This window comes from Anser brachyrhynchus (genome assembly GCF_964034855.1).
Source record: "Anser brachyrhynchus genome assembly, chromosome: 2".
In the NCBI taxonomy this organism is placed as follows: Eukaryota; Metazoa; Chordata; class Aves; order Anseriformes; family Anatidae; genus Anser; species Anser brachyrhynchus.
Genome location: NC_137695.1, coordinates 57250481 through 57275037, shown reverse-complemented (window position 1 = coordinate 57275037; position 24557 = coordinate 57250481). Strand labels below are relative to the sequence as shown.

At 37.9% G+C, this 24557-nt stretch overlaps 1 protein-coding gene across 21 annotated transcripts in view; it reads left to right on the top strand.

The window, feature by feature from the left end:
• Positions 1-24557, top strand: part of CNTNAP2 (contactin associated protein 2) — a 1160459-nt gene that overhangs the window by 779973 nt on the left and 355929 nt on the right. For all 21 annotated transcript variants that reach the window (XM_080582584.1, XM_080582595.1, XM_080582598.1 and 18 more), the window contains one exon: positions 12570-12689. In XM_080582584.1, the coding sequence (XP_080438710.1) occupies positions 12570-12689 (120 nt within the window). The remainder of the gene's footprint in view (positions 1-12569; positions 12690-24557) is intronic.

The following is a 24557-nucleotide window of genomic DNA, read 5'->3' as shown; positions in this document are numbered from 1 at the left end:
CAGCAAACATATTCTGCAGATTAAAAAGCTGTATTGGACAGAAGTTGAGAGCTTCACCCAGGTCCTAATCACTTGAACTACTTATCAGGCAGCATGTTACTAATAACAGAAAAAGATGTGTTGAACATCACTGTAGCTGAGATGCAGGAATCTGTTAGGAAGTTTAACTGCAATGGTAAATAAACGGGGAAATGATCACAGGAGTTAAGTTGTGTACTTTGGCCTTGCATGACATTTGACATGTATTCACTATGCAATGCTTTCTGTTAGAAGAAAGCATGTCATGCCAGATCAAACAACCCAAAAGAGGCAAGGCTGCTGCAGCTCAATGTCCTGAGGTCCAACCAATAGCAAGCCTAAAGATAGGCTTTGTGTGCGTGTGTGCCCAACAGACACCCATATACAAAACATACATACATAACTGAGCAGGATGGAGGTCCACCTGGAAGGAGTATATATACACAAGTACAGGTCAGTTCTCTCCAGCATCTGGGCTCAGAGACATGGTCTGCCCATTGGCTGGTCCTGGATCCCAATCTCCCCAGCTGCTGACACCACGACATACAACACCTGAGGTGGTAGTCCAACTCCAGTTGCTGGTGCAGACCACGGCATGCACACACACACATAGCTGGCCAGAACTTTCCAGATCCCTTAGTTGACAGATCTGCTCCCTATGCACTCACTCCCAGAGATACCTAGGCACTCTCACGCACAGAGCTAGCCATTAGACACCCACTAATCCTCCCTTGTTCCCAAGCCACTTTCACCTGGTTGCTAGCTAGTCTGGCGCAATCTTCATTAGCCATCACACACCTCTATTGGTCCTGTGTCTGTCACCACGGACACAGGGGCCCTCCAACCTGTGGTCTGACTCCAGATATTGGCACTCACACCCCCCATACACACATGCATACAGAATAGAGAGCCCGTCAACCAGGAAAATGTTAGAAGGGAATTTGATAAGAAGGCAGGACAGATTGTGCTGTTCATGTGCAGAGCAAAACCAGACAAGTGTACTGACCAACTATTTACACTTTTCCCTCTTTTTCTCATGCTTTTTCCTTCTCCAGGTCCCCTACCCCGCTCCCATTTCTTGCCTTTGATTCTTTCTCTAAACATCCTGTATGTCCTCTGTGATCCTAAAGTGCTCTTCCCCTGCATCCCATAATGTATCCTACCCCTAGGCAGCAGCCCCCTTAGTCCAGAATGTTGATGGGAGAGCTGCTCCCAGTGACTCATGGTGATGGGTGTCACACCTGGACACTGGGGCTGATGGTTCTGCTGGGACAACTGCAAGGAGGACCCCATACAGGACGTTCATTTCTCTGTAGTCCTTGATTTGGGTTGCTGCCAGCCATCATGCCCCTGCTCTCCTTTGGGATTGTGTAGATGGGTCTTTGAGCTGGTGGCTCCTGTGATGGGCCTGGGAGCAGATGGGCAGAGGATTATTTGGGTTCCTCTGCTGCAATTGCATGTCTGAAGTCATCTGTAGGTGTGCAGATGAGCTTTCAGCACACTTTTCTATTGTTCTATCCCCTCAGTAAACAGTCTAAATACATACTCTGAAGTGCTGCTATTGAAACAGCAGTGAAATAGAGTACATGCCAACCAGTTCAACCTCCAATCTATGTTACTAATTTCACAGCTCATCCATTATGTGAATGAGATGTGAAAATGATTTCCAGTAAGTTGCCAGGACACAATCATTCCCACTTGAAAGTAGTAGAGAGAAAAATATGAAAAAAGAGACATGGAGCAGATGTTTCTGCTGATATTTTTTTGGCAGTTAAAAAAGTTGAATTCTGTTGGCGTTGTGAGTTGCTCAGTGATTTATGTAAATGACAAAGATGATGCATTGGTTCTAAACTGATGTCATGTTGATAGAGGATGTTTTCATTGAGATAATGTAAATGCTGATATGAGCATTTGTTTTCATAATGTTTTAGTTCTTTTCTGTTTGTGGAAACAAGTGCTCAGTTTCTCCAGAAATTGTTTGCTTAGGTGTCTGTAAATCTGTGTGTATAGCCATTGTTTTGTAGGTAGTTTAATTTTTATTGTTGGTGTGTGTATTTTTTTGTTGTTGTTTGTTTGTTTTTTCAAATACAAGTTTTTGATGTAAGGCTTTAATAATGCTTATTTTGTTTGACCAGTAATATCTTTTTTAATAATTTGAAAAAGTTTTATGCCAGTGAAAGTTGTACTAAGTATGGTCAAGCAAGGTACCACATTTTTTTCTATGGGATTGCAGATTATAATTGTTACAGAGACAAAACTCTATGGGGAACAGAGGTGGTGAGGCTTGGGAGAGGGTCAGGAAACAGTGACAAATACAACTGTCAAGGCCTGTAAAAGTAACAATTAAGGTTCTTTAAATTATCATGGGAATAATGCATTTTTGGAATTAGTATTCATAATAAAACCTGACATTATAATCTCTTCACACTCTGTAAAGAGAATGTATCTTTGTGCAGGTGGGCATTATTTAACATTGATAAGGAAGTTCAGGACTTAAGGTAGACCAAACACCTTGTTATCCAAGGCAGGAAAGAACTGGTATGAACATGGTGGGGAAAAAAATGTAGTTTTATTGTTTGTAACCACTCATAGACATCTTGTATTAAAATAATATTCCAGATATTTCCAAAACTTTTACCTAAATTTACATTTCCCCTACTTTTGACCCTCATATAATTTGCTAAGATTTTCATTGGTGTATTTCAGTACACTTCATATTGCAATCAGGTGTTCGTTTTACACAGCTGGGAAGTTGTGAATTCAGGCTTGCACCTTGTCTCCTCTTTTCTATTGCCCTGTCAATACAAAGTAAGTGGGAGTGGGAGCAGAAATCATACCCTTTCTTCAGGGGCATGGATTTTTCAAGTTTAGTCTTTATACCAATCTTGAAACCTTTTGCATGGAAGATTGTGTTGGTATCGGTTGTTCTCCTGTTGACTCCAGCTGGAGAAGACTCAAACTCAGCATCCCTGAAGCTTTCTGTGGCTGGAACCAATGTAAAACCAGCACAAGTACTGTGAATATCCAATATTTTCTTTGTCAGTCTTCCCCCACCAGATGGTTATGGTTTACAGCTACACAAATGTGCCAAACCATCCACATTTAAAACGAATCCGTGCCTTATGTGGAGCTTGGCATGACTTGCCATTTTCAGTTTCAAATGTTTACATCCTGAACAGTGTTTATTTCAGTCACGGAAAACCATATCAGAATGTGGTTTTAAAAAATGTGTTTGTCTGTCCTTGAATGATAAGTCATTCTCCAAAGTACCTTGTTAAAAATTGGTGTCTAATTATACTTCTTTCTTGAGATGTCTGTAGGCTGGCATTGTGACAATGGTGCTAATTGCCTAATTTATGGCTTCTAATTTTAAATCACTGCTAGGTTTGTTAAAAAATCCATTTTTGATCAGGCATTTGTTTCTAAATTCATTTTTCTTCCCTCCACACTCCCCAAAGGAATGAAAGAACAACCTTAACAGAGGAACGGAAACAGCTTTTTGTTAGCTATAAAGGGAATGTTTTTCTTCTATATTTATAGCAAATTCCTGGGTAGAACAACTTTCTGGTAACTCATATTGCAGTTTTCACCCCCATGGCAACAGAGTTCTTTATTATCCCAGTGGCAAATAAAATCATGCTCTTTCTTGTCCTACCTTCTACTTTCCTCCCTTGGTTACCACAATGGTAATTGTCTTGTTTATCACCAGCAAAAATGAGCCTAAATTCAACTTGACACAAATTTGGCAAATTTCCACACATCTTATTATTTTTATTTTTCTCTGTGTTTTAATTTCCTTTCAATTTCTACAGGGCATATTTGAATATTGCACTAATAATGAGAATCCTTTACAAGTTCATTAGCTCACAGTAGGAGGGGAAGGGAGAGTGTGAGGCATGTACAGCAGCTGGGAAAGCAGCAATCCATAACTTCAGAGCTTTAAGAAAGCTGAAGCTTAGATCAATGGCAGCAGGAAGAAAGCTTGTGCTCAGTCACGAAGGATGGAAAATTTTAGCCATGTGACAACCAATGCAGCAATGTCCAGAAATGTACACTGGTCTAGCCATAAGTACCATAATTCCATCTGTTGGTTTACCTTCACAGAATCACAAAATGGTTAAGGTTGGAAGGGACCTCTGGAGGTCATCTGGTCCAACCCCACTACTCAAGTAGGGATACCTACAGCAGGTTATCCAGGATCATGTCCAGGTGGCTTTTGAAGGTCTCCAAGGAAGGAGACTCCATGTAAATGAGAAGAAGCAAATTCAGACAGATATCAACAGAATCTGGCAAGCATCTATTTATTTCACGAAGTGTCTCAGGATGCAACCGTTATTAGTAGACCAGCTTTTTCCTGTTTGTGGTCATGCTTGCAAGACTTTGGATGTTAAGAACTGTTTTTAGTTATCATATTAATTGTAGTTACAAAAGTCATATGTAGTTGTGTTTTGCAATACATGCCTAGGTGTCTAAATTTGTATAGTGCTTGGTTCAGCAAACCTAACCAAGTAAAGTTAGCAAAATGAGATATGGATAATAAAGAATACTTCTTAAAATTAGCAGAAATGGACAAGAACTATGTGGTGAGAACTATGAAACCTTAAAGTGAGTTTCATTGTCTCAAAAGAGGGAAATTCTCGTCTTACACTTAAAAGAACAAGGAAACCTTGAAGAGAACCAGCAAACTGGTAGCCTTGAGCTAGTAGAAGCAAGGGAGATAAGTGATGAAAGCTAGAAAACAAAAAGGAGGAAAACAGCTGAAGGAAGATTCCAGACTGACCCATGGTAACCATTTGCTCTTTAAGGGTTGTTAACATATAAAAAAACACGCCCATAACAAATGTAAATGTATGGAATTGTGGGATTGGTGTTCCCCTCCTTGCTGGTCCTCTGTAATGCATAGGCTCAACAGAGATAAGTTATGTGAGCTAAAATAACCAATCAAAAGTAACCAGAGATAGTTTCACAAGTTAGCTGTGTATAAATAATGGTGATTCGAGTGAGAGGTGTGCTTGCTTTGTGAAAGATTGCCAAGCACTTGATTCTGCAGAATTATGTAATTAACCATTTAATTAAAAGACCTTCATGTGTATTCTATGTGTGTGATTTTTTTATTTATTTATTTATTTTTTTTTTGGCAAGGCACACCAGCACAAACCTACAGATAACACAGCCTTTCAGGGCTAATGCTAGTGCTCAGTCACCCACACTACAAAGAAGTTATTCCTCCCGTTTTTCATTTTGTGCCTGCTGCCCCTTGTCCTATCACTGGGCACAACTGAAAACAGCCTGGCTCTGTCTTCTTTGCACCCTCTCCTCAGGTGTTTATACACATAGATAAGATCCCCCCTGAGCCTTCTCTTTTCCAGGCTGAACAGTCCCAGCTCTCTCAGCCTCTCCTCATAGGAGAGGTGCTCCAGTCCCTTCATCACCTTTGTGACCCCTCCATTTGACTCTTTCCAGGACTTCATGTCTCTCTTGTCCTGGGGGTCCAGAACTGGACACAGTATTCCAGGTGTGGTCTCCCTGATGCCGAGTGGAGTAGAAGGATCACGTCTCTTAACCTGCTGATGATACTTTGCCTAATACATCCAAGGATCCTATTAGCCTTCTTAGCAGCAAAGGCACAGTATTGACTTATGTTAGACTTGGTGTCCACCAGGGTTCCTAGGTCCTTTTCTGCAGAGCTGCTTTCTACCTGGGTGGACCCCAGCATGTCCTGCTGCGTGGGATTGTTCCTCCTGTCATTGTTTTGGCTGGGATAGAGTTAATTATCTTCATAGAAGCTCACACAATGCTGTATTTTTGATTTTTGATGAAAATAGTGGTAATAACACACCAATGTTTTTAGTTGTTGAGGAGTAGTACTTACACAGAGCCAAGGATTTTTCAGCTTCTCATGCTGCCCAGCCAGGTAGGAGGCTGGGGGTGCACAAGGAGCTGGGAGGGGACACAGCTGGGACAAGTGACTCAAACTGACCAAAGAGATATCCTATGCCATATGATGTCAAGCTCAGCAGTAAAAACTGGGTTAAAGAAGGAGGAAGGGGTGACGTTTGGAGTGATGGCGTTTGTCTTCCCAAGAATCTGTTAAGCATGATGAGCCCTGCTTTCCCACAAGTGGCTGAACACCTGCCTGCCAATGGGAAGTAGTGAATGAATTCACTGTTTTGCTTTGCTTGCATGCACAGCTTTAGCTTTACCTAGTAAAGTATCTTTATTTTGACCCCCGAGCTCTCGCACCTTTACTTCCCTGATTCTCTCCCCCATCCCACCTGTGAAGAGCGACCCAGCAGCTGCATAGTACTTAGCTGCCATCTGGGGGAAACCTCCCTAGGTGCAGAACTCTGTGCTTTTCTTTGTTGAACTTGATGAGTGTTTTTTTGTTTGTTTTTGTTTTTTTGTTTCTTTTTAATCATTCTGTCAGGAAAATAGATGTTATAAAGCTTTTTGGGACCAAGATCGGTTAGATTATCTTTAAGGTTCATCTCAGCCATGTGATTCTGCTCTTAACACTAAATATGATCAGCAAAATGATTCCACTCTTTCTCCTCTTCTCTCTTATCTTTTTTTTTTTTTTTTCTTCAAAAGTAATTTGGACCCAACTGAACAACCTTCTCCTGGAACATCTTGTATAACGATGTTATAATTATTTAATTATGTTAATAATGGCAGAACTAAACCAGGGTTAAGATAAGGTTAAGTTATCTTTCATTTGAACTTCCATGAGTAAAATAGCTGTGCTGTGTGTAATAGGTTCTTACTAATCTCACATGGCCACAGTGCAAGGATGGTATGGTTTTGAGCTCTTAGAATTCATGTTTGAACTGCCCAACTGCAAGAGCAAACCAAGGGCCCCTTCAATGGCTGTATCCCAGGAACAAAAAAAAAAGTCAAATATTAATTTCACACTGAAGGTGTGTAAAGATGCCAGGGGCTATGCTTGCCTTTAGGACTGAAATTGCTCAGTTTTGTCTGTGGGGGTAACCTAGTTAAGGCTGAGAAATTCTGCTTGCTCTTGGCTTTATCTCTTGGTTTAATCTCCCACATTCCAGAAACATGACTGCAATGGCTTTGTCTTTGGCCAGTCAAAAGACAGTAACTTTAAAGTGTATTATAATTTGATGAAAGCATGCCTTTTAAAAAAACCTCAGAAGTTGAGGATATGTGAGGTTAATGGTATTTAGGTACTTATAACTTGGGTATTTGGGGAAATTTCAATGTTCTAATTAAAAATAATAGGTACTTCAAAATGCATAAAACATGTATTTCTGTGAACATTGCTGAAACATAGCAATATCTTTATGTGGTCAGGCATAATCTCAGTGTTTTGCAAAGATTACTTTCCTTTTCCATTTTTGCTGGTATTTCATTCCTGGAGAAAGGATCTAAAACTGCACAGTATAATAAAAAATTACAACTCTCAATTACAACTCAAAAAGTACAACTCTAGACATGTGGAGTCAGAAAGATTTTGCAATTAATGTTAATTTCTAAAATTGCAGGTACGCCATTTCACTGTAAAACTATTTCTTGAGTAAATTTGTTTTTTCTTCCCCTTTCTTGTCTGTTTATGCTTTTAAGCCCTCTAAAGGGGCTCAGGAGCTGAAACCAACTTGGGTGACCTAAATCCAAGCACCTTATAATTCTATTTAGTTTTCAATATTTTTCTGGGAAGTTGAAATTAATGGAGAGGAGTAGCAGGACTTTGTGGATCTGATGTACTTCCTATTTTGTCACTTTTATGATCATTTAATTCCATCATTTCCTGTGAATCTACACCTTTCTTACACCCTCATAAAGCTAAGGAGATTTACTCTTGCATTAGCAGCAGTTTAGAGGAGTTTATCCCCTGCCGCAGACATATTCACTGACAGAAACAAAATGCATTTCAACACATTCATTATGTCACATAGTGCAGACTGTCAAGCTAGGTCTCATAATTATAATGAGTTTTATATTTATAAAAGGAAGATATTTGTTAGCCCTAAATGAAAACTGCCTTTTTACATAGTGTTGCAGAATCTTTAGTTCACCAAGGTGCTACTGGAACCCTGTGGGAACAGCATGTAAAGTGACAAGAGTTCTTAAATGCTTTCTGTATTTCAGTTATTCTGCATTCTAGAAATAACCAGCAGCAGTGCCAGCAGCTGTGTAAGCTGCATGGTGTAACTCTTGATCTTCACTCCAGTCAGAAAGTAAAACAGGATTAAGACCACGTTTCCCTCAATGAATTAACAGACATTTAAATCTAAGAGATGACTGCTTCCAACTTTTGGCAAACAATCTTGAGCTAGAAAAAACTCTATTATGTAAACTTGTTGTCTGAACTCTTTACTTTTACCCAGATATTTAAAATGTAGGATCCTAAAACTAAGAAAGAAATGTCTTCCTTGATCACTACCTCCCTTTTGGGGTTCAGGTAAGCAGTTCTAGGAGAAGAGAACCCATGAGTATATACAACAATGAAAATGATGTAGATTTCTGTGTTAGTTTTTGGTTTACTCCTAAGTTGTTCTCCCTTATTCTGCTTCCCTAGCCTAACTTTTGTAAGAAGAAAAACTTCACACATCAAGCTGTGCTAAAGCTCACTGCCATGGATGTTAGCTTAGTCAGTAGTGAACTACAAAATGCATTGGTAGTTGTTTTTGTCAGCTGATTAAAATGACTAGATTTCTGCTTAGACTACTACAGTTAAAGAAGCTTGGTGTTTTACACCAAAAGTTTAAATGAGATTTTTCTTTTTTCTTCTTTTTGTACTTCTTTTTACTCTATGATAGAACACTGCCAACACCTTTCAAATTTTAGCATAAAATGGGTTTGGTGGCCTCAGTTTTATCTGTATTATTCAGGTGATTAAACCTCAAAAAAGGCTATACCATCTTTTCTGTGCTCTTTCTGTTGTTGATTACTTTCTTCTGCACTTTTTCCCTGACCCTCAGAACTCAGATCACTGTTCTGTCCTGACCAGGTTTTCATCACTTATTTCTAAATTACAGTTTTTGATGTGATATGAAAGAATGTCAAGTTGATTGAGAAAGTCATTTGTAGAGTGTGTTCTTTCAGTGTTGTTGTTGGTTGGTTGGTTGTTTATTTTTTTGGGTGGGTTGATTTGTTGTTGTTGTTGTGTTTTTTTTTTTCCTCTTCTTCTCAGAAAGAATATTATTAACCTTCTTTTGATTTAATACCTGCATGTATTACATTAGAAGTTGCTATTCTGGCCAGAAATGCAGATGTAGTGAGTTTTATCTTCATCTTGAAAGATTTTGATGTTTAATAATATTCTGAATTCTGTTAAGAGTATATATTGTGTATTTGGACCAGCTGCCAAGAAAGCAAATGAACATTTTTGCTATTTTACTCCTACTTGCTGGAAAAACACAAATCTGTTGCCCTGTGTCTTTCAGTTCTTCTTCTTTCTATTTATTTATTTATTTATTTTTCCTATCTCCCAAAAGAAATCCTCAGTAAAAACCTCTAAACCTCTTCCTGTTCTTGTTCCTGCAGGCATTTCTCCTTATTTGCATATGTACTCTATAGATGTTATATCCAGGTCTTGAATTTTGTTGACTTGTCTTTCCTGGATCTCTTAATTGTTTTCTTTATTGTAACCTTCCCCAGTTTTCTGATTTAAGCTGTTTGCTTTGACTGTGCCATGGTCTTTTCCTTGCTGTATTTTGTTTTCATTTTCATATGGGATTTAATGAACTCAGTGTCTTCCGAAGCAATGACTTGTTAAATGCTTGTCCTTTCATCTGTTATAGGTTTTCTTTGGGTTTCTTACAGCTTCTATTTTTACCTTTTCACCCTTACACGTTTGACTAATCTATCTGCAGCATTTCAAAAGCCCAAAAAAGGAAGGACTGAATCACGATGTGATCCTGTGGCATCCTGTCTTCTACTTCTCTGAGTTCTTGGTATCATGTCTTACCCTGCTTCCCTTCAAAGCCTAATCTTCGTAAGGCTTTCTACTTCTGTTCTGCTGTTTATATTAGTGACTACCATTAGACATCTGAATTCAACATAAAGGTCTTTTTCTTTCATCAAGTGTCTCCATATACCAGAACATGATTGCTTCCTATTGAATCTCAATTACAAATTATTCTGTCAGTATACTAACTTCACTTATCCTTTCATTTTGTTCCTGAATTCCTGTTACATGATTTGTACATTACTGCTTCTTACTTCAAGATCTATCGTTTCATTTTTATTTATTCCTGATAATATGTTTTCAAGGTCTATAGGTATGCATCTACATAAGAATAAAACCTGCCAAAACCCCATCACATCCTCATAAATATATTTTTCCACGAATTGAATTTATTTAGAATATCTCACTGCTTTGTCTTTGTTTCAAGAACTATCCTCATTTCCATTGTTTGGTGTTCAACATTTGGTTGATGCTTAACAAATGATGACTTACACAAATTTATCCCTTTTGTGCTGTTAAATAACTACCAACCACTTATTTCTCCCTTTCGAGAAGAATAGAAGGCAGGGGATTGAATCTAAACACTTTAATTTTCCATAAACTATTCCATGTCATTGGATAAATGAACAGTATAACTTGTTAGCTTTTGTCTTCTCTATAACACTTTAACATTTTTTTTTCTTCCCAGTAGCATCTCTGTTCAAAGATTGACTTATCTTCTTGAAAGGAGCAAAATTGGAGAAAAATGGGGCTTTACATAAAGATTTGGATACTACAAAGCTCCCTCAGTTTTCTGAAATAGTTTAGAAAATGAAAAAAGTCCCCAAATTTCCAGAAAATCATAAAGAGTATTTGTAATCTTCTTTGCTTGACCTTGAATGGATCTATTAAAATTTGTGACACATCACAACTATGTTAACAGAGATGCTATTTTGTGGTTACATTGAGATAATATGTTGAGAGTTAAAGATACATTTCTGAAGAAAAATAACAAACAAACAAACAAAAAGATTATGAATTACTTAATATCTTGTAACTGAAAATCTGTGTAAAATGTCTGAAAACAGGCAGAGTGTCTCCTTGATAATGAAATAATCTGTTGATCTTAGTTTGGGGAGCAAGGAGGGGAAATGTCTTGGAATATTTCACAATTTAATTACAATGTCTACTTTTTATATTAAATTGACTTTAGACCCTGTAATGAACAAGTAAAACCTTACAGAAAATTATTTTCCTTGTAGCATCAACAAAGAGATTCTCTTTATGCCTATATAATAATCTTTTGCTTTGCATTTATGCCACATCAAAATTGAAGTTTTCTTTTCAGCTCCACTGTCCTTCCTGCATCTTGATAGTTGTTTGGAGGTCTTTAAGTGTTTGTGTGCACATATATGTATGTGATCGGTCACCCACTTACGATCAGCGCCCAACAAAACAGCTCATCCTTATGGACATTTGAAATAAATCCAGTCTTTGCAGATCAGCTGTAAGAATTGCCAACAAATAGATTAATTTGTAGAGTGGTTATGAAGTCTGGTTAAACAAGCATTTCATTTCTTTTAGCAGCTGATTGGTTAATTTCAAACAAAAAACTTGTAGCATCTGGTCCTTGGACAAGAGAGAAGACTTACCAAAAAAAAACAACAAAAAAAAGTAGTAGTTATTTTTTCCTCCAAATTTGCATTTAAAATATTAATATTTGTATAAATTTAAAATATATAAGTTTGCTGTGCATAAAATGATTTTTTTGTTGTTTGTTTATGGATACTACACATCAAAATAGTCACGCATTACAAGGAAAACAAGGTGTATTATTAGAAAAGCATCTCAACAATGCTTACTATATTCTGATATCTGAGCTATGCTTCATAACACAACCTGACAAGAAGTTTTATGAGGTGAAATAAAAAGCGGTTTACAGAGGTCAAGGAAAAATAAGAACAAAAAACCTCTGCTAAGTTGGCTAAACTTCTTCCAGTAAACACTGAGAAATTTTAGACCTTGCTGGGATGGAGTCATAGTTATGTAGATATGTAGTAATGTAACTGCAGAGCTGTATAGAGGCAGGTATTGCGTGTAGTGAGAAATTTCACAATTTTGAAACTATTTTATTCTGAGTAATAACAATACCTAAAAAATTCTAATATTTACTGAAAGAAAATTCAAAACCTTTTTGATGTATCTCTTGAAAGAAAACTAAAGGTAAAAATATGTTGGATCAATAGAAATCTTCATTTGTAATATAAAACTTAAAAAAAAACCAAACACCAACACTATATAAACAAAGTTCTAAACCAAGGTATTTTCAAAAAAAGGTTTTAAGTTACACTTGAAAAATCTTTGGTTGTTCCTCCCCTCTGACACTTTTCCCCAAGTTATTGGAATTCTCCTCCTATTCTGACTTTTTCTTATGTGCAGAGGGAAAAAAAATTATATGCCTTAAGCTTTTAATCACTTCTGTAATTTTTGGAAATATACTTTGTTTTCTATGAAAGTTAGTGACATTATTTTAATGTCAAAGGTATAGATCTTTATATAAATCAAGTCAATTTATTGTTATTATGGATTTTTTCTGCTCCAGGATTTGAAGATCCTTATTGCTGTATTTATTTTATTCCAGCTATTTATGAACTCTCTTGTGAAGCATACAAACACTTGGGCAAAACTTCAAATTACTACTGGATAGATCCAGATGGTAGTGGGGCACTGGGACCTTTGAAAGTTTACTGCAACATGACAGGTAAGTGCATTATATTTGCTAATTCTTTTTTTTTTTGGGGGAGAAAGGGGAATTTCATAATTCATATTTCTTGGCAAAAGATAAATAATTGTTGAGAGCTTTTCAGGGGGTCATAACAACTGTAGTCACCATGCAGTATATTCTGAGGAAAGCAGTAGCTAATCCATTTTATAAGCTTTTTGAATTAGAATTGTTAATTAACTTTAACAGGCCTTTGTATCATCAGTGGTGCATTATATATATATATTATATATATATATATGTATGTATAGCTATTTACCAAAACTGTTGTGTATCAGCACATTTTTATCATCTTTTTGGATTTCAGCAAAGCTTTTGATACTGTTTCTCACAGTATTATTCTGGACAAAATGTCTAGCACACAGCTAGATAAATACATAATATTATGGGTGAACAATAGGCTGATGGGCCAGGCTCAAAGGGTTCTGGTAAATGGGGTTACATCAGGCTGGTGGACAGTCACTATCAGGGTGTCCCGGGGCTCCATTTTGGGGCCAGTGCTCTTCAATATTTTTATAAATAATCTGGATGCAGGCCTCAAATGCATACAAAGTAAATTTGCAGATGATACTAAATTAGGAGGAGCTGTTGACTCTGTTGAGGGTGAGGAGGACTTGCAGAGAGGACCTGACAAATTACAGGTCTGGGCAATCACCAAGCACATGAAATTTAACAAGAGCAAGTGCCAGGTTCTGTACTTGAGATGAGGCAACCCTGTATATATGTACGGACTGGGGGATGAGAGACTGGAGAGCATTTCCTTGGAAAGGGATCTGGGGGTTCTGGTAGATGACAAATTGAATATGAGCTTATCCTGGTAGCCAAAAGGGCCAGCCACACCCTGGGGTGCATCACGCATGGCATTGCTAGCCAGCTGAGGGGATTGTCATGCTCTGCGCTGGTGCTGCTTCACCTCAAGTACTGTATGCAATTTTGGGCGCCACAATATATGAACAATATTATTGTTCTTATTATTGTTGAACTATTAGAGAGTGCTCAAAGGATGGCACCAAAGACAGTGAAAGGTCTAGAGGGGAAGACTTATGGCTGAGTCACTTGCTTTTTTCATCCTAGAGAAAGAGGAGACTGAGGGAAGGCCTCATGGTGGCCTGCAGCTTCCTCACAATGGGGAGTGGAGGGGTAGGCATTGAGCTCTACTCTCTGGTGACCAGTGATAGGACATGAGGGAGCGGCATGGAACTGGGGCAGGGGAGTGTCAGGCTGGGTGTTAGGGAAAGGTTCTTCACCAAGAGGGTGGTCAGGCACTGGGACAGGCTCCCTGAGGAAGTGGTCACAGCACTGAGCCTGGTAAATTCAATATGTGTTTGGACAACACTCTCAGACATATAGTTTAATTTTTGTGTGGTTCTATGTGTAGCTAGCAGTTGGACTTGATGATCCTTGAAGGTCCATTCCCAACACGGGATATTCTATGATCCTCAGATCCAGTGGTTTTATATTTGAAAACTATTTCAGTAATGTCTGTGGTTCATGGGGGTATTTCCAAAGGCAACTTTCTCAACATGTCAGATTATTTTTTTCTATCCAGGTATTATTGATTTTCCCACATCTACCACCATAGGAAGGGAATAAAAATTATTTACAAGAAAAATTAAACATTTGGGTTTTCTTGTGTGACTCTCTGTCATCTTTTTAACTGGTGTTAGAATGACTTATCTTAATTAACTTCAAGTAATTTAATGAAGTGATATATATGGTCTCAGAAATTTTGGTTTTGTTGTTTATTTTTCTGCCTTTAACACTGGTTTTGCTTGGATAATATCCCATCTGGGCATTCTCACAGATATCCTGTCTTAGTCACCTGCATTGCCATGTTGAGACAGAAAAATATGATAATGAAAAATGAAAAAGGGGCAATTTTTTGTTCCAGGAGTTCATCATTTCTTTAATCTGTTAATACATGACAATTGTCTCAGCTCTTCTTCCTGATGTGAAATATTGGGCAGTTGATACAACAGAAGTGTCCCCTGACTCTCCCCAACTGCCAGCATAATATGTTTGGATTTCAATTATTTGCATTGGAAGTCTGGCATATGTGTGATTCCTCAGATTTCAGCATCAGCAGCTTGAACATGAAGGTACTATTACAAGTTGAAACAGTAAGAGTAACTCTGCCTCTCTAGGGGACTTGAAGAGGGGTGCACAGCACATGCAACAGACCCAAGAACAAGGGCTTGTAGGTAGACAGCTTTTTGGAGGACCAGAGAATACTATTCTTTCATATTGCCATTAATTTATGTGTTTGAATAATAAATGACTATGTGAAAAAAAAAAAAAAAAAAAAAAAGGAGCCTGATCTAAGCTAAGTCCTGATCTAAGCTAAGTCCTGATCTAAGCTAAGTCCTGATCTAAGTCCTTCTTGCACTGGAGAGAGGTCAGCCAATTTGTACTGAGAGACACTGGTGTAAAGGCAATCTTTCAAATAAGTGGATCCTGACCCATTTATGGCTTTTTAAATCATAACTAGCACCTTGAACTGTATCAGTAACTAATCAGGCAGGCACTGCAAGGAACAATGCCAAGAATTCCTGATATATTATAGCGATTTCTGCTATACAGAATAACTGCTGTGTTCAGCACTAGCTATATAGCTTTTGGGTACTCCTCAAGGGTAACTTTGTAAAGTGAAAATACAGTGCATTAGAGGTATCAGGCATGAAAAAAACACAGCATTGCTCATTTATTTTAGACATAAATATACAGTAGAATGTCTTAATAGCGTGTCCAAAACTGGAAAAAAGCAGATAAGAAAATTAAGAGTTTCATATTCCTAATGTTCCTTGTGTACAAACAATTCCAGAGTTTCTGTGAACTTTTCATAGCCAGTGAGAGGATATCGTAGGAGATTTAGTTCTCATGCATTTGTATACCATGCATGCTGTGTAAAAATAATTTTCCATTTTAAAAGAATTGCTCTCATCAGCAGTTCTTTACTACAAGAAAAACACATTTTGTGCTAATATTCATGTAACTCATTACTTAAATTTTAAAAATAAGAAGTTAACAGAACTGTTTCTTCATTAAAATGCAAATGACTGCAAGAAATATGTGAAAATTGATAGGATTTTAACCTCCACTTTTAAAACTGGAAGGCTACTGACAATCATTCTCAGATAGCTTTGCAAAGCATTATTCGTAGCACATCACCTATACACATACTGTTTATTGCATCTATTACAGCTTTTATTTTCTTTTAATTATCATCTTAAACATTGAAGGTGGGGAGATAAGCTCCATTCTTAGATGAAAATTCACAATCTAAACCGTGATCTGAACTGATAGAGAGTATTTTTAGTAATATATGTACTAGAGATAGAAGAGACAGAATCAGGTTATTTGAAGGCTTTACTGTGTTTCATGAATAACATATTTCTGTAGAATTCCATGGTAATGACACATATTTTGTCATATAAAAAAAGGCAATATAACATATTAGAATAAGAGCTGAATTATCAGATTATTTTAGTATTAAAATTGTGCAGGTGTCTGGCATTACTAGCACTATATTTGAAAAGGAACCTAAACTAACTGAATTACGGTTCACACTTTTTTTTTTTTTTGGGGGGGGGGGGGGAAGGTGAAATGAATAACCTACAGATCTAGCTGTAATGAATAGCATATGGAGTATACTAAATATAAAAAGTATTTCTGCATATGACATGATAGTGATGTTTCATTTTAATAGACATCTTTAACTGAATTTCTCTCTCTAGTCCAAGAGTCAAATCTGAATGTTCCCATGAACCCAATCTATTAAACAAACACCTCTATATTAAATTACTACTCAAGATGCTTATACACACTTTAAATATCCTATGCTTCATTCAGGTAGAACTGGCACCTAAGAAATTAATAAAAAGGTAACATAAAAAGTAACTTGATAGTTTTGCTCCTAGGAAAAAACAAGTTCACAAGAAGATTGGGGTTATTACCAAAGCAAGTAACCATCTTTACAAAAACAAGATGATTTAATGATTACATACTGCTTTCACATGTACTGCAGATAATTCTACTAGTGGAAAATGTTGCAGACTAAGCTGCACCCTCACTTACCTATAAAACTTAAGGGGAGAGGCAATAACTTGAAAAGTCACTAAAATTTTATATTTAGAAATTGGATCTTTAGCTTTTGAGGGTACTGTATCACAGATATTGCATTATAGAATCATAGAATAATGGCCTGGGTTGGAAGGGACCTCAAGGATCATCTAGTTCCAAACCCCCTGCCATAGGGGCTTCTAGTTCCAACCCCCTTGCCATTTCATCTCATTTTCTTCTCCTGTTCCTCTGAGGAGAGGGAGTGAGAGAGCAGTTGTGGTTGAGTTTAGCTGCCCATCAGAGTGAAACCACCACAGTGATTCACATATTCTATAGAGTCATGGAATCATTCAGGTTGGAAACGACCTCTAAGATCATCTAGCCCAACCTTTAATCTAGCCCTGACAAGTTCACCACTAACCCGTGCTACTCAATTCTATATCTATATGTTGCTTGAAGACCTCCAGGGATGCTGACTCAACCACTTCTCTGGGCAGCCTGTTCCAATAATTCACAACCCTTTCAGTAAATAAATTTCTCCTAATATCCAACCTAAACTTTCCCCAGTACAACTAGAGGCTGTTTACCCTCGTCTTATTGCTTGATGCAAAGAAGAAGAGCCCGATCCCTGATCCCCGCCTCACTACAACCTCCTTTAAGGTAATTGTAAAGTACAATAAGGTCTCCCCGAGCTTTTTTTTTTCTTTTTTTTTTTTTTCTTTTTTTTTTCTCCAAGCTAAACAACCCCAGCTCCCTCAGCTGCTCCTCAGAAGACTTGCTCTCTAGACCCTTCACCGGCTTCGTTGTCCTTCTTTGGGCATGTGCCAGCACCTCAATGTCCTTCTTGTAGTGAGGGGCCCAAAACTGAACACAGTATTTGAGCTGTGGTCTCGCCAGAGCCGAGTACAGGGGGACAATCACTTCCCTAGTCCTGCTGGCCATTCTATTTCTGATACAAGCCAGGATGCTGTATGCCTTCTTGGCCACCTGAGCACACTGCTGGCTTGTATTCAGCTGGCTATCGACCAATACCCCAGGTCGCTTTCTGCCTGGCAGGTTTCCAGCCACTCTTCCCCCAGCATGCAGCATTGCATGGGGTTGTTGTGCTCCAGGTGCAGGACCTGGCACTTAGCCTTGTTGAATGTTATACAATTGGCCTTGGTCCATTGGTCCATCCAGATCTCTCTGCAGAGCCTTCTAACCTTCGAGCAGATCAACACTCATGCCTAACTTGGTGTTGTCTGCAGACTTAATGAGTGTGTACTCGATCCCCTCATCCACATCAGTGATAAAGATATTGAAGAGAACTGGCCCCAGTACTGAGCCCTGGAGGACACCACTAGGGACCAGCCTCCAGCTGGATGTAACTCCATTCACCACAACTCTTTGGGCCCAGTTACCTAGCCAGTTCTTAATCCAATGAAGCGTACACACATCCAAGCCTTGAGCAGCCATCTTCTTCAGGAGAATGCTGTGGAAAATGGTGTGAAAAACCTTACTGAAGTCTAGGTAGACCACATCCACAGCCTTTCCCTTGTCCACTGACCATGTCATCTTGTTGTAGAAGGCGATCCGGTTTGTCAAGCTGGACCTGCCTTTGTTAAACCCATGCTGACTGGGCCTGATCACCTGGTTTTCCCATAAATGCTGCATGATGACACTCAAGATAATCTTCTCCATAACCCTTCCCAGCAGTGAAATCAGACTGACAGGCCCGTAGTTTCCCCCATCCTTCTTCCGGACCTTCTTGTAGATGGGCATCACATTTGCTAACTGCTGGTCTACTGGGACCTCCCCTGATAGCCAGGACTGCTGATAAACGATGGAAAGTGGCTTGGTGAGCAGTACCCTCAGGTGGATCCTATCTCGGCCCATAGACTTGTGTACGTCTATGTGGAGTAGCAGGTTGCTAACCATTTCCTCATGGATTATGAGGTCTTTGTTTCCTTGTCCCTGCCAGTTTCGGGGCGCTGAGTACCAGGAGAACAACTAGTGTTGCTGCTAAAGACTGAGGCAAAGAAGGTATTAAGTACCTCTGCCTTTTCCCCATATGTAGTCAGAATGTATTACATGTCCCAAATGTGTCAAAGAAAAAAGTCATCTTTTTCTTTGAAAAACTGAAAAGAAAATTACATTACAGTAGACAGCTTCTGGGTATATTTCTGGGCATAGTCCATGTCCATCTTTAGTGTGTCTTAATTTAGTAAACTGCCAAATGTCACAGTGAGTCCTGTCCTTCACAGATGTTGCTTTGGTAACTAAAAATTGTTGTGTTTTCTAAGATATCCCAGCCATTTAAGAGTGCAATCAAAATCTTGGAAGTACATGTATACATGTGCTTCCAGCAGCTATTCACAGTATCTATGAACTACTTCGTATTGTCAAAGAAATTCCAGAGCCCCATTGTCCTTGTATTCTCCCAGAGCTATATACTGACAGTGCTGTGTTTTGGTAGTGATGAGGAATCAAGCAGTTAAATTTTTTGTCATCATAGTGGGGTTAATACATTTGATATTTCACATCTAAATATCTATTCCTGCAGCAGAAACACAGCTTTTAAAAATTTGGGGTATTATAATGGAAATTCAGCAGTTTTCCAAATACTTATGAAATAAGAACTATGTACATTTATGAAGGTTTTTGGTTTTGTTTTATTTTTTCCCCCAACAGAACTAAAATGTTTACTTAGTGCTAGCTGGAACTTTTCAAATGAATGCACTGCTTATGGAAGAATTTTCATTGAAGCTGTTTTGTGACACAGTGTGTAACAATTAGACTGCTTTTCAATTTATCCAAGCTTGTGATCTTAGGTCAACAGGGAACTCTTCCAAAACTCTGTCATCTTAAGGCTGAGCTCTTATCCTGTTTTGGAGAGAGGTCCACAATGCAAAGGTAACATCTGAATTCCAGCAGGTTCCAAATATAAGAGAGTTTCTATCTCAGTATACAGTTTAAGGCTTTTTCCTTTAATTATCACAATGACAGTAGCTGTGCTGGAAAGAACTGCTATTTTAAGATATTTGTTGGAAGATATAAACTTTGAGTATATTACAGCTTCATCCCATGCTCTGTGTGATGTTATGTGTTTCTGAATCTCTAGGCTTGATTCAGTTTCCTCTGGCAAGTTTTGATTTCAGTCCCACTGAGAAATAAGTAAGAAATAAGTTAACATTACTCCCTATTTTTTCTATTTCTTTCTCTTTTTTTTCCCCTTCTTGACCTGAGGTGGAGGAAAACTTATCAATAAATTTAATCTGTTCTTGTCTTTTGTGTGTTCTGCAAGAATCTTGAGAGGGAAGGGTGAGGAAGAAGTAGAGGAACAACGCACAGGGACCACAGATGCTTAGTTAATTTACCCCAATGTCTATACCAATGGTACTGCTGGTCAGTGGCTGACCAGCACTTCTGTAGTTCCTTATGTCTTTCTGCTGAGGGTAGGGAAATTGTGCTGTTTCTTCTGTTTCATCATCTAGACCACTGATACAAAGCAGAACTGAAAGGTTTCATAATCTGTTTTGCCAGGAGATATATCAGTTATTTTTTTCTTGAAGTCATTATGCCTGTGATGTAGCTTTTATCTCATTTCAATACCCAAATAGCTGCAAGCATAATGGCTCCATTTGAGTGGTACTTACCCTATCCCCTTTCTAGTGCAGTTCTTTTCCCTAAAGCTGCACATATTCAAACACTTTGAGAAATCATTATATGTATTCATACACTGCCTCATTAAGGTCAAATGTACGGGGTGGCTTCCCTGCCCACTCTCCCTCACCCCCTCTTCTCTCTAGTTTCGTTTTTTTTTTTTTTTTTTTTAATAGAAGTGGCACATGTAATGATTACTGCAATGACTTCTTGAGTAGACATTAAAAAAATAACTGTAATATACTGTGATTTTTCTGCCTTCTTGATGTAAATATTGGGTCACTGAAGTGCTTTTACAATGACAGATGTAGAAACATATGACACAAATATAAATGTGCCATTCATCACAACATACTGATGAAAAGTGACCAACAGTGGAAAATGTTTTGCAGGTATCTGTATAATTAGTTTTTTAGACATTTTGCCTGAGAAATGATTTGCTAAAACTTCCAAGGTGCCAAAGCTTTTATTCATTCATACAAGCCTGCCAGAGTTCAACAAGTATTTGGACAGCTCCCTCAGACATAGTGGTTTAATATTTAGGTAGTCCTATGTGTGTGGCCAGAAGTTGGACTTGATAATCCTTGAGGAACCCTTCCAACTCAGGATATTCTTTTCTATATTTATGCACGTCAAAGAGTTTTGAGCAATTTAATTTTTCTCTAGTAAAGGCTTTTTTTTTTTTTTTATTAATGTGTAGCTTCTCTGGTGTGAAAGAGGAAGAAACTACTACATTTTTAATTTTTAACTGAAGTAGGAAAAATTGGCACACATTCAAAAGCAGTAAACATCATTTTATCGTTGGCCAATGTTAAGTTTACATGATGATCAAACTATGGAGACCTTACCCAGAGTAATCTCATTGTAGAAAACATTCATCATGAGTATTCAAAATCATTTACCTAAAACAGAGGAGGGAAGAGCAGCTTTAGTGCTTCTATTGTGGTTTAACACAGCGGGCAGCTAAGCATCACATAACTATTCATTCACTCTCCTCCCCTCTCTCCCCCCCACCCCTCTCCCCAAACACAGTGGGATGGGGGAGCCAATTTAAAAAAAAAAAAAAAAGTAAAAATTTAGGTTGAGATGAAGACAGTTTAATAAGACAGAAAAGGAAGTCAAAGTAATAATAATGATAATAATAATATATATATGTATATATATAAAGCAATTGCTCACCATCCACCAACCAATGCATAGCCCTTCCCCAAGAATCAGCTTCCCCCAGTTTTTTTTGTTCAGCATGATGCCATATGGTATGGAACATCCCTTTGACCAGTTTGGGTCAACTGTCCTTCCAACCCAAACTATTCTATCGTTCTATGATCATGTCGAAAACAGCAACTCTGATGTCATACCTAAGTTGAGTTCATCCTCCTAACCTCGGAGTACAAAAACAGACCCATCAGGGTCAACATGAATTATGTTTATGCCTTTGCCTGTCAAGTAGGCTAAAACTTCTTGCACCTCATTTTTAGTTCATTGATATTTTTTTCCATCTGTTCTTGTTTTATAAGGCATGTCATTTGTATTCTAGGTTTCATTGATGTATCTTTTTATTATGCATTTAGCTTTTATATTATTATTTTAAAATCAAAACACATCAAAATTATCATTTTGTGAAAATGCTCATTGCAATACTGAACTGTAGCTCAAGAAATCTGGTTAGTACCTTTCTTCCTCATGCCCTGGAGCACAGTACTGACTGCTGGTAAGAAGGTAGTCATGGTTGTTTCTGCAACTGGATGTAAACTGTCCATTCACCTTCGCGCTTTGCATTGGTTGTAATTACCAGCCTTTATTTAGACTCTAGTCTTGATTAGATGAAACTTGCAATCTGTAATCCTTCTGAAATAAATCAGAATGCATTTTTTGTTTGCTTGTTTTAGCCTAAGGTTGCAGAAGATGATGTTAGGCACTCCTGTGCTTGGCAATTACTTGCATCTGAGAAGTTAAAATCACAGTCTAGGTGCCAACAGATCATGAGTGCAGGTTGTTGCTGTGTTCTGTGACAACATGTTGAGTTTGCCATATTGACAGCCTTTCATGGTGAAAGAGGAAATGACAACAGGCTCCTCAACCCTACTGATAAAGATGCATTCCAGTTCCATGTGGTTGTGAGTTTTGTTTGTTGTTGTTGTTGTTTGTTTTTTTAATGTTGAAAACTTCTAAATATATTGCTGTAGAAACAGCCTCCTCATGAACATGAAAGATTTAACTATCTCAGGGATCATCATAGTTTAAAAAAGGTGGATTCTATTGGGAAAGCAGGATGTAAATCAACAGCTGATGACTTCCCTAAACAAAAATGTGTCGTAACAAAAATGTGGTGTCTTAACCTCAGGGTTTTCAGTAAATCACATTAGAATCTCCAGTTATTTTCTCCAGTCTCCTTTGTATACATAGAAAATGAAAAGCTAACCCAGTGTGCAACTACAGGGAAAACATCCAAATCATAAAATAAAGGATATCTTCTGAAGTATGCCCCCAGGAGTAGAGGACAAAACTTTGTCATTGGCATTTAAGGCAGCTTCTCAAGTTGCCAAGTAAGAAAAGCATTTCCTCCTGACTATCTTTTATTTCTCACTATTTTTTCTTCCTCTCCTACCTCAAGCTCTGGAGCATCATAAGTCTAGGTCATGTCATCATCTTAACATATTTCAAGTAGTTGGAGCACCAACATCACATCACATTATACCCATACATCAGGCATAAGGCAACTAAATGTACACTGATCTCAAAGAATGAGACTGACTTTTGAGAGTGACATAGCAGAAGTAGTTGAAAATATAGCAGAATCTTTGTCTTGTCAAAGTATTTAGCTTTGAAGGAAGAAAAATCCTGACACCATCTGCAATCAGAAAATAGTTCTCATTTGTTGGAAACTGAGCTCTTAACTGAAGTTAGAAAGCAGCAGATCTTTTTAGAACCCTTTCTGTGTTGCAGGATCCCACAAGTCTGTATTTGAAGAAATATATCCAAAACACAGGAAGAAAAATGGGATTGTTAGAAATAGGATGATGAAGGGAACCATCTAACTGCAGCAAAAAGCCAAGTGGGAGCCATACAGATGCTCAGATACACAGTACACAGATATAGGAGAGCTCTAAGGGCCTTAGGTAGCTTGCTATGTGTTTTGTTTGTCTGAATTTAGTATTGTAGGAGAGAACATAAACCATTTCTACTTTACACTGTTACTGTGATTGTTAGAAGCAAACATTTAATTCTGAATTCACTTCCAATACACTACTGCTATTGGAGATGTGAGGAAGCACAACATGCTTCAAACCAGTGATAAGCTTCAGTTATCCCTAGAAAATTGCTCTCATAGAGATGATTTTTGAAACTGCAAACAAAACTTGCATTTTCTGTAAAATATTTTATTTGCTTGTTTTATTTTGGTCATCTAAGAAAATGCTAGACAGTTAATTTACCCCTGAAATGATAGTAGAAGGTTTTTGTTGTTGTTGTTGTTTCAATTATTATTTGTATGGTAACACCTGGAGGGGTGTTTGTCTTTTTTTTGGATGGGACAGATTTCGGGGGAGAATTGTTTTTTCCTGCCTCTATTTCATTGGGGAAGGCATCTTTATGCTTCAGTGGGCTTTGAGGAACAAGTGATCAAAATGTACTGCATCAGAAGCCTGGAAGGTGTGCTTCAGTAAGTTCAGGTGGGGATTTCTAGTATACCAAAATATTTTCTCATGTTTGTTTCCCCCTTAAGGCTTCCTTGTCCTTAAACAACACTTCAAAGTGTGGCTTTTCAGCAAGTCATATTCAGAGTTGGTTGGTTGTAATTGCTAGTGCTGTTTTGCCTTGTTGACAGACAGTGGGACTAGGAAGAAAACTACTTACCTGTTGTAAGTATTCTCTCTGTTGTCATTTTCTTTAAAATTAAAACCAACATAACTAAAAGAACACAGAGCAGATTAGTTTAAATGAAACATTTAAAATTCTCTTTAACTGGCAAATGGTGCCAGTTCACTTATTACTGAGATACATAATCAAGTGATGAAATGATTACAGATGATTTTAAAAAGACAGAGAAGAGAGATTCATTCCACTCAAGAATTCCTAACCAGTGTTCAAGGTGCAGTGCTGCACTCTGATGTGTAATTCTCTAAATTAATTTACCTCAAAGGGCAA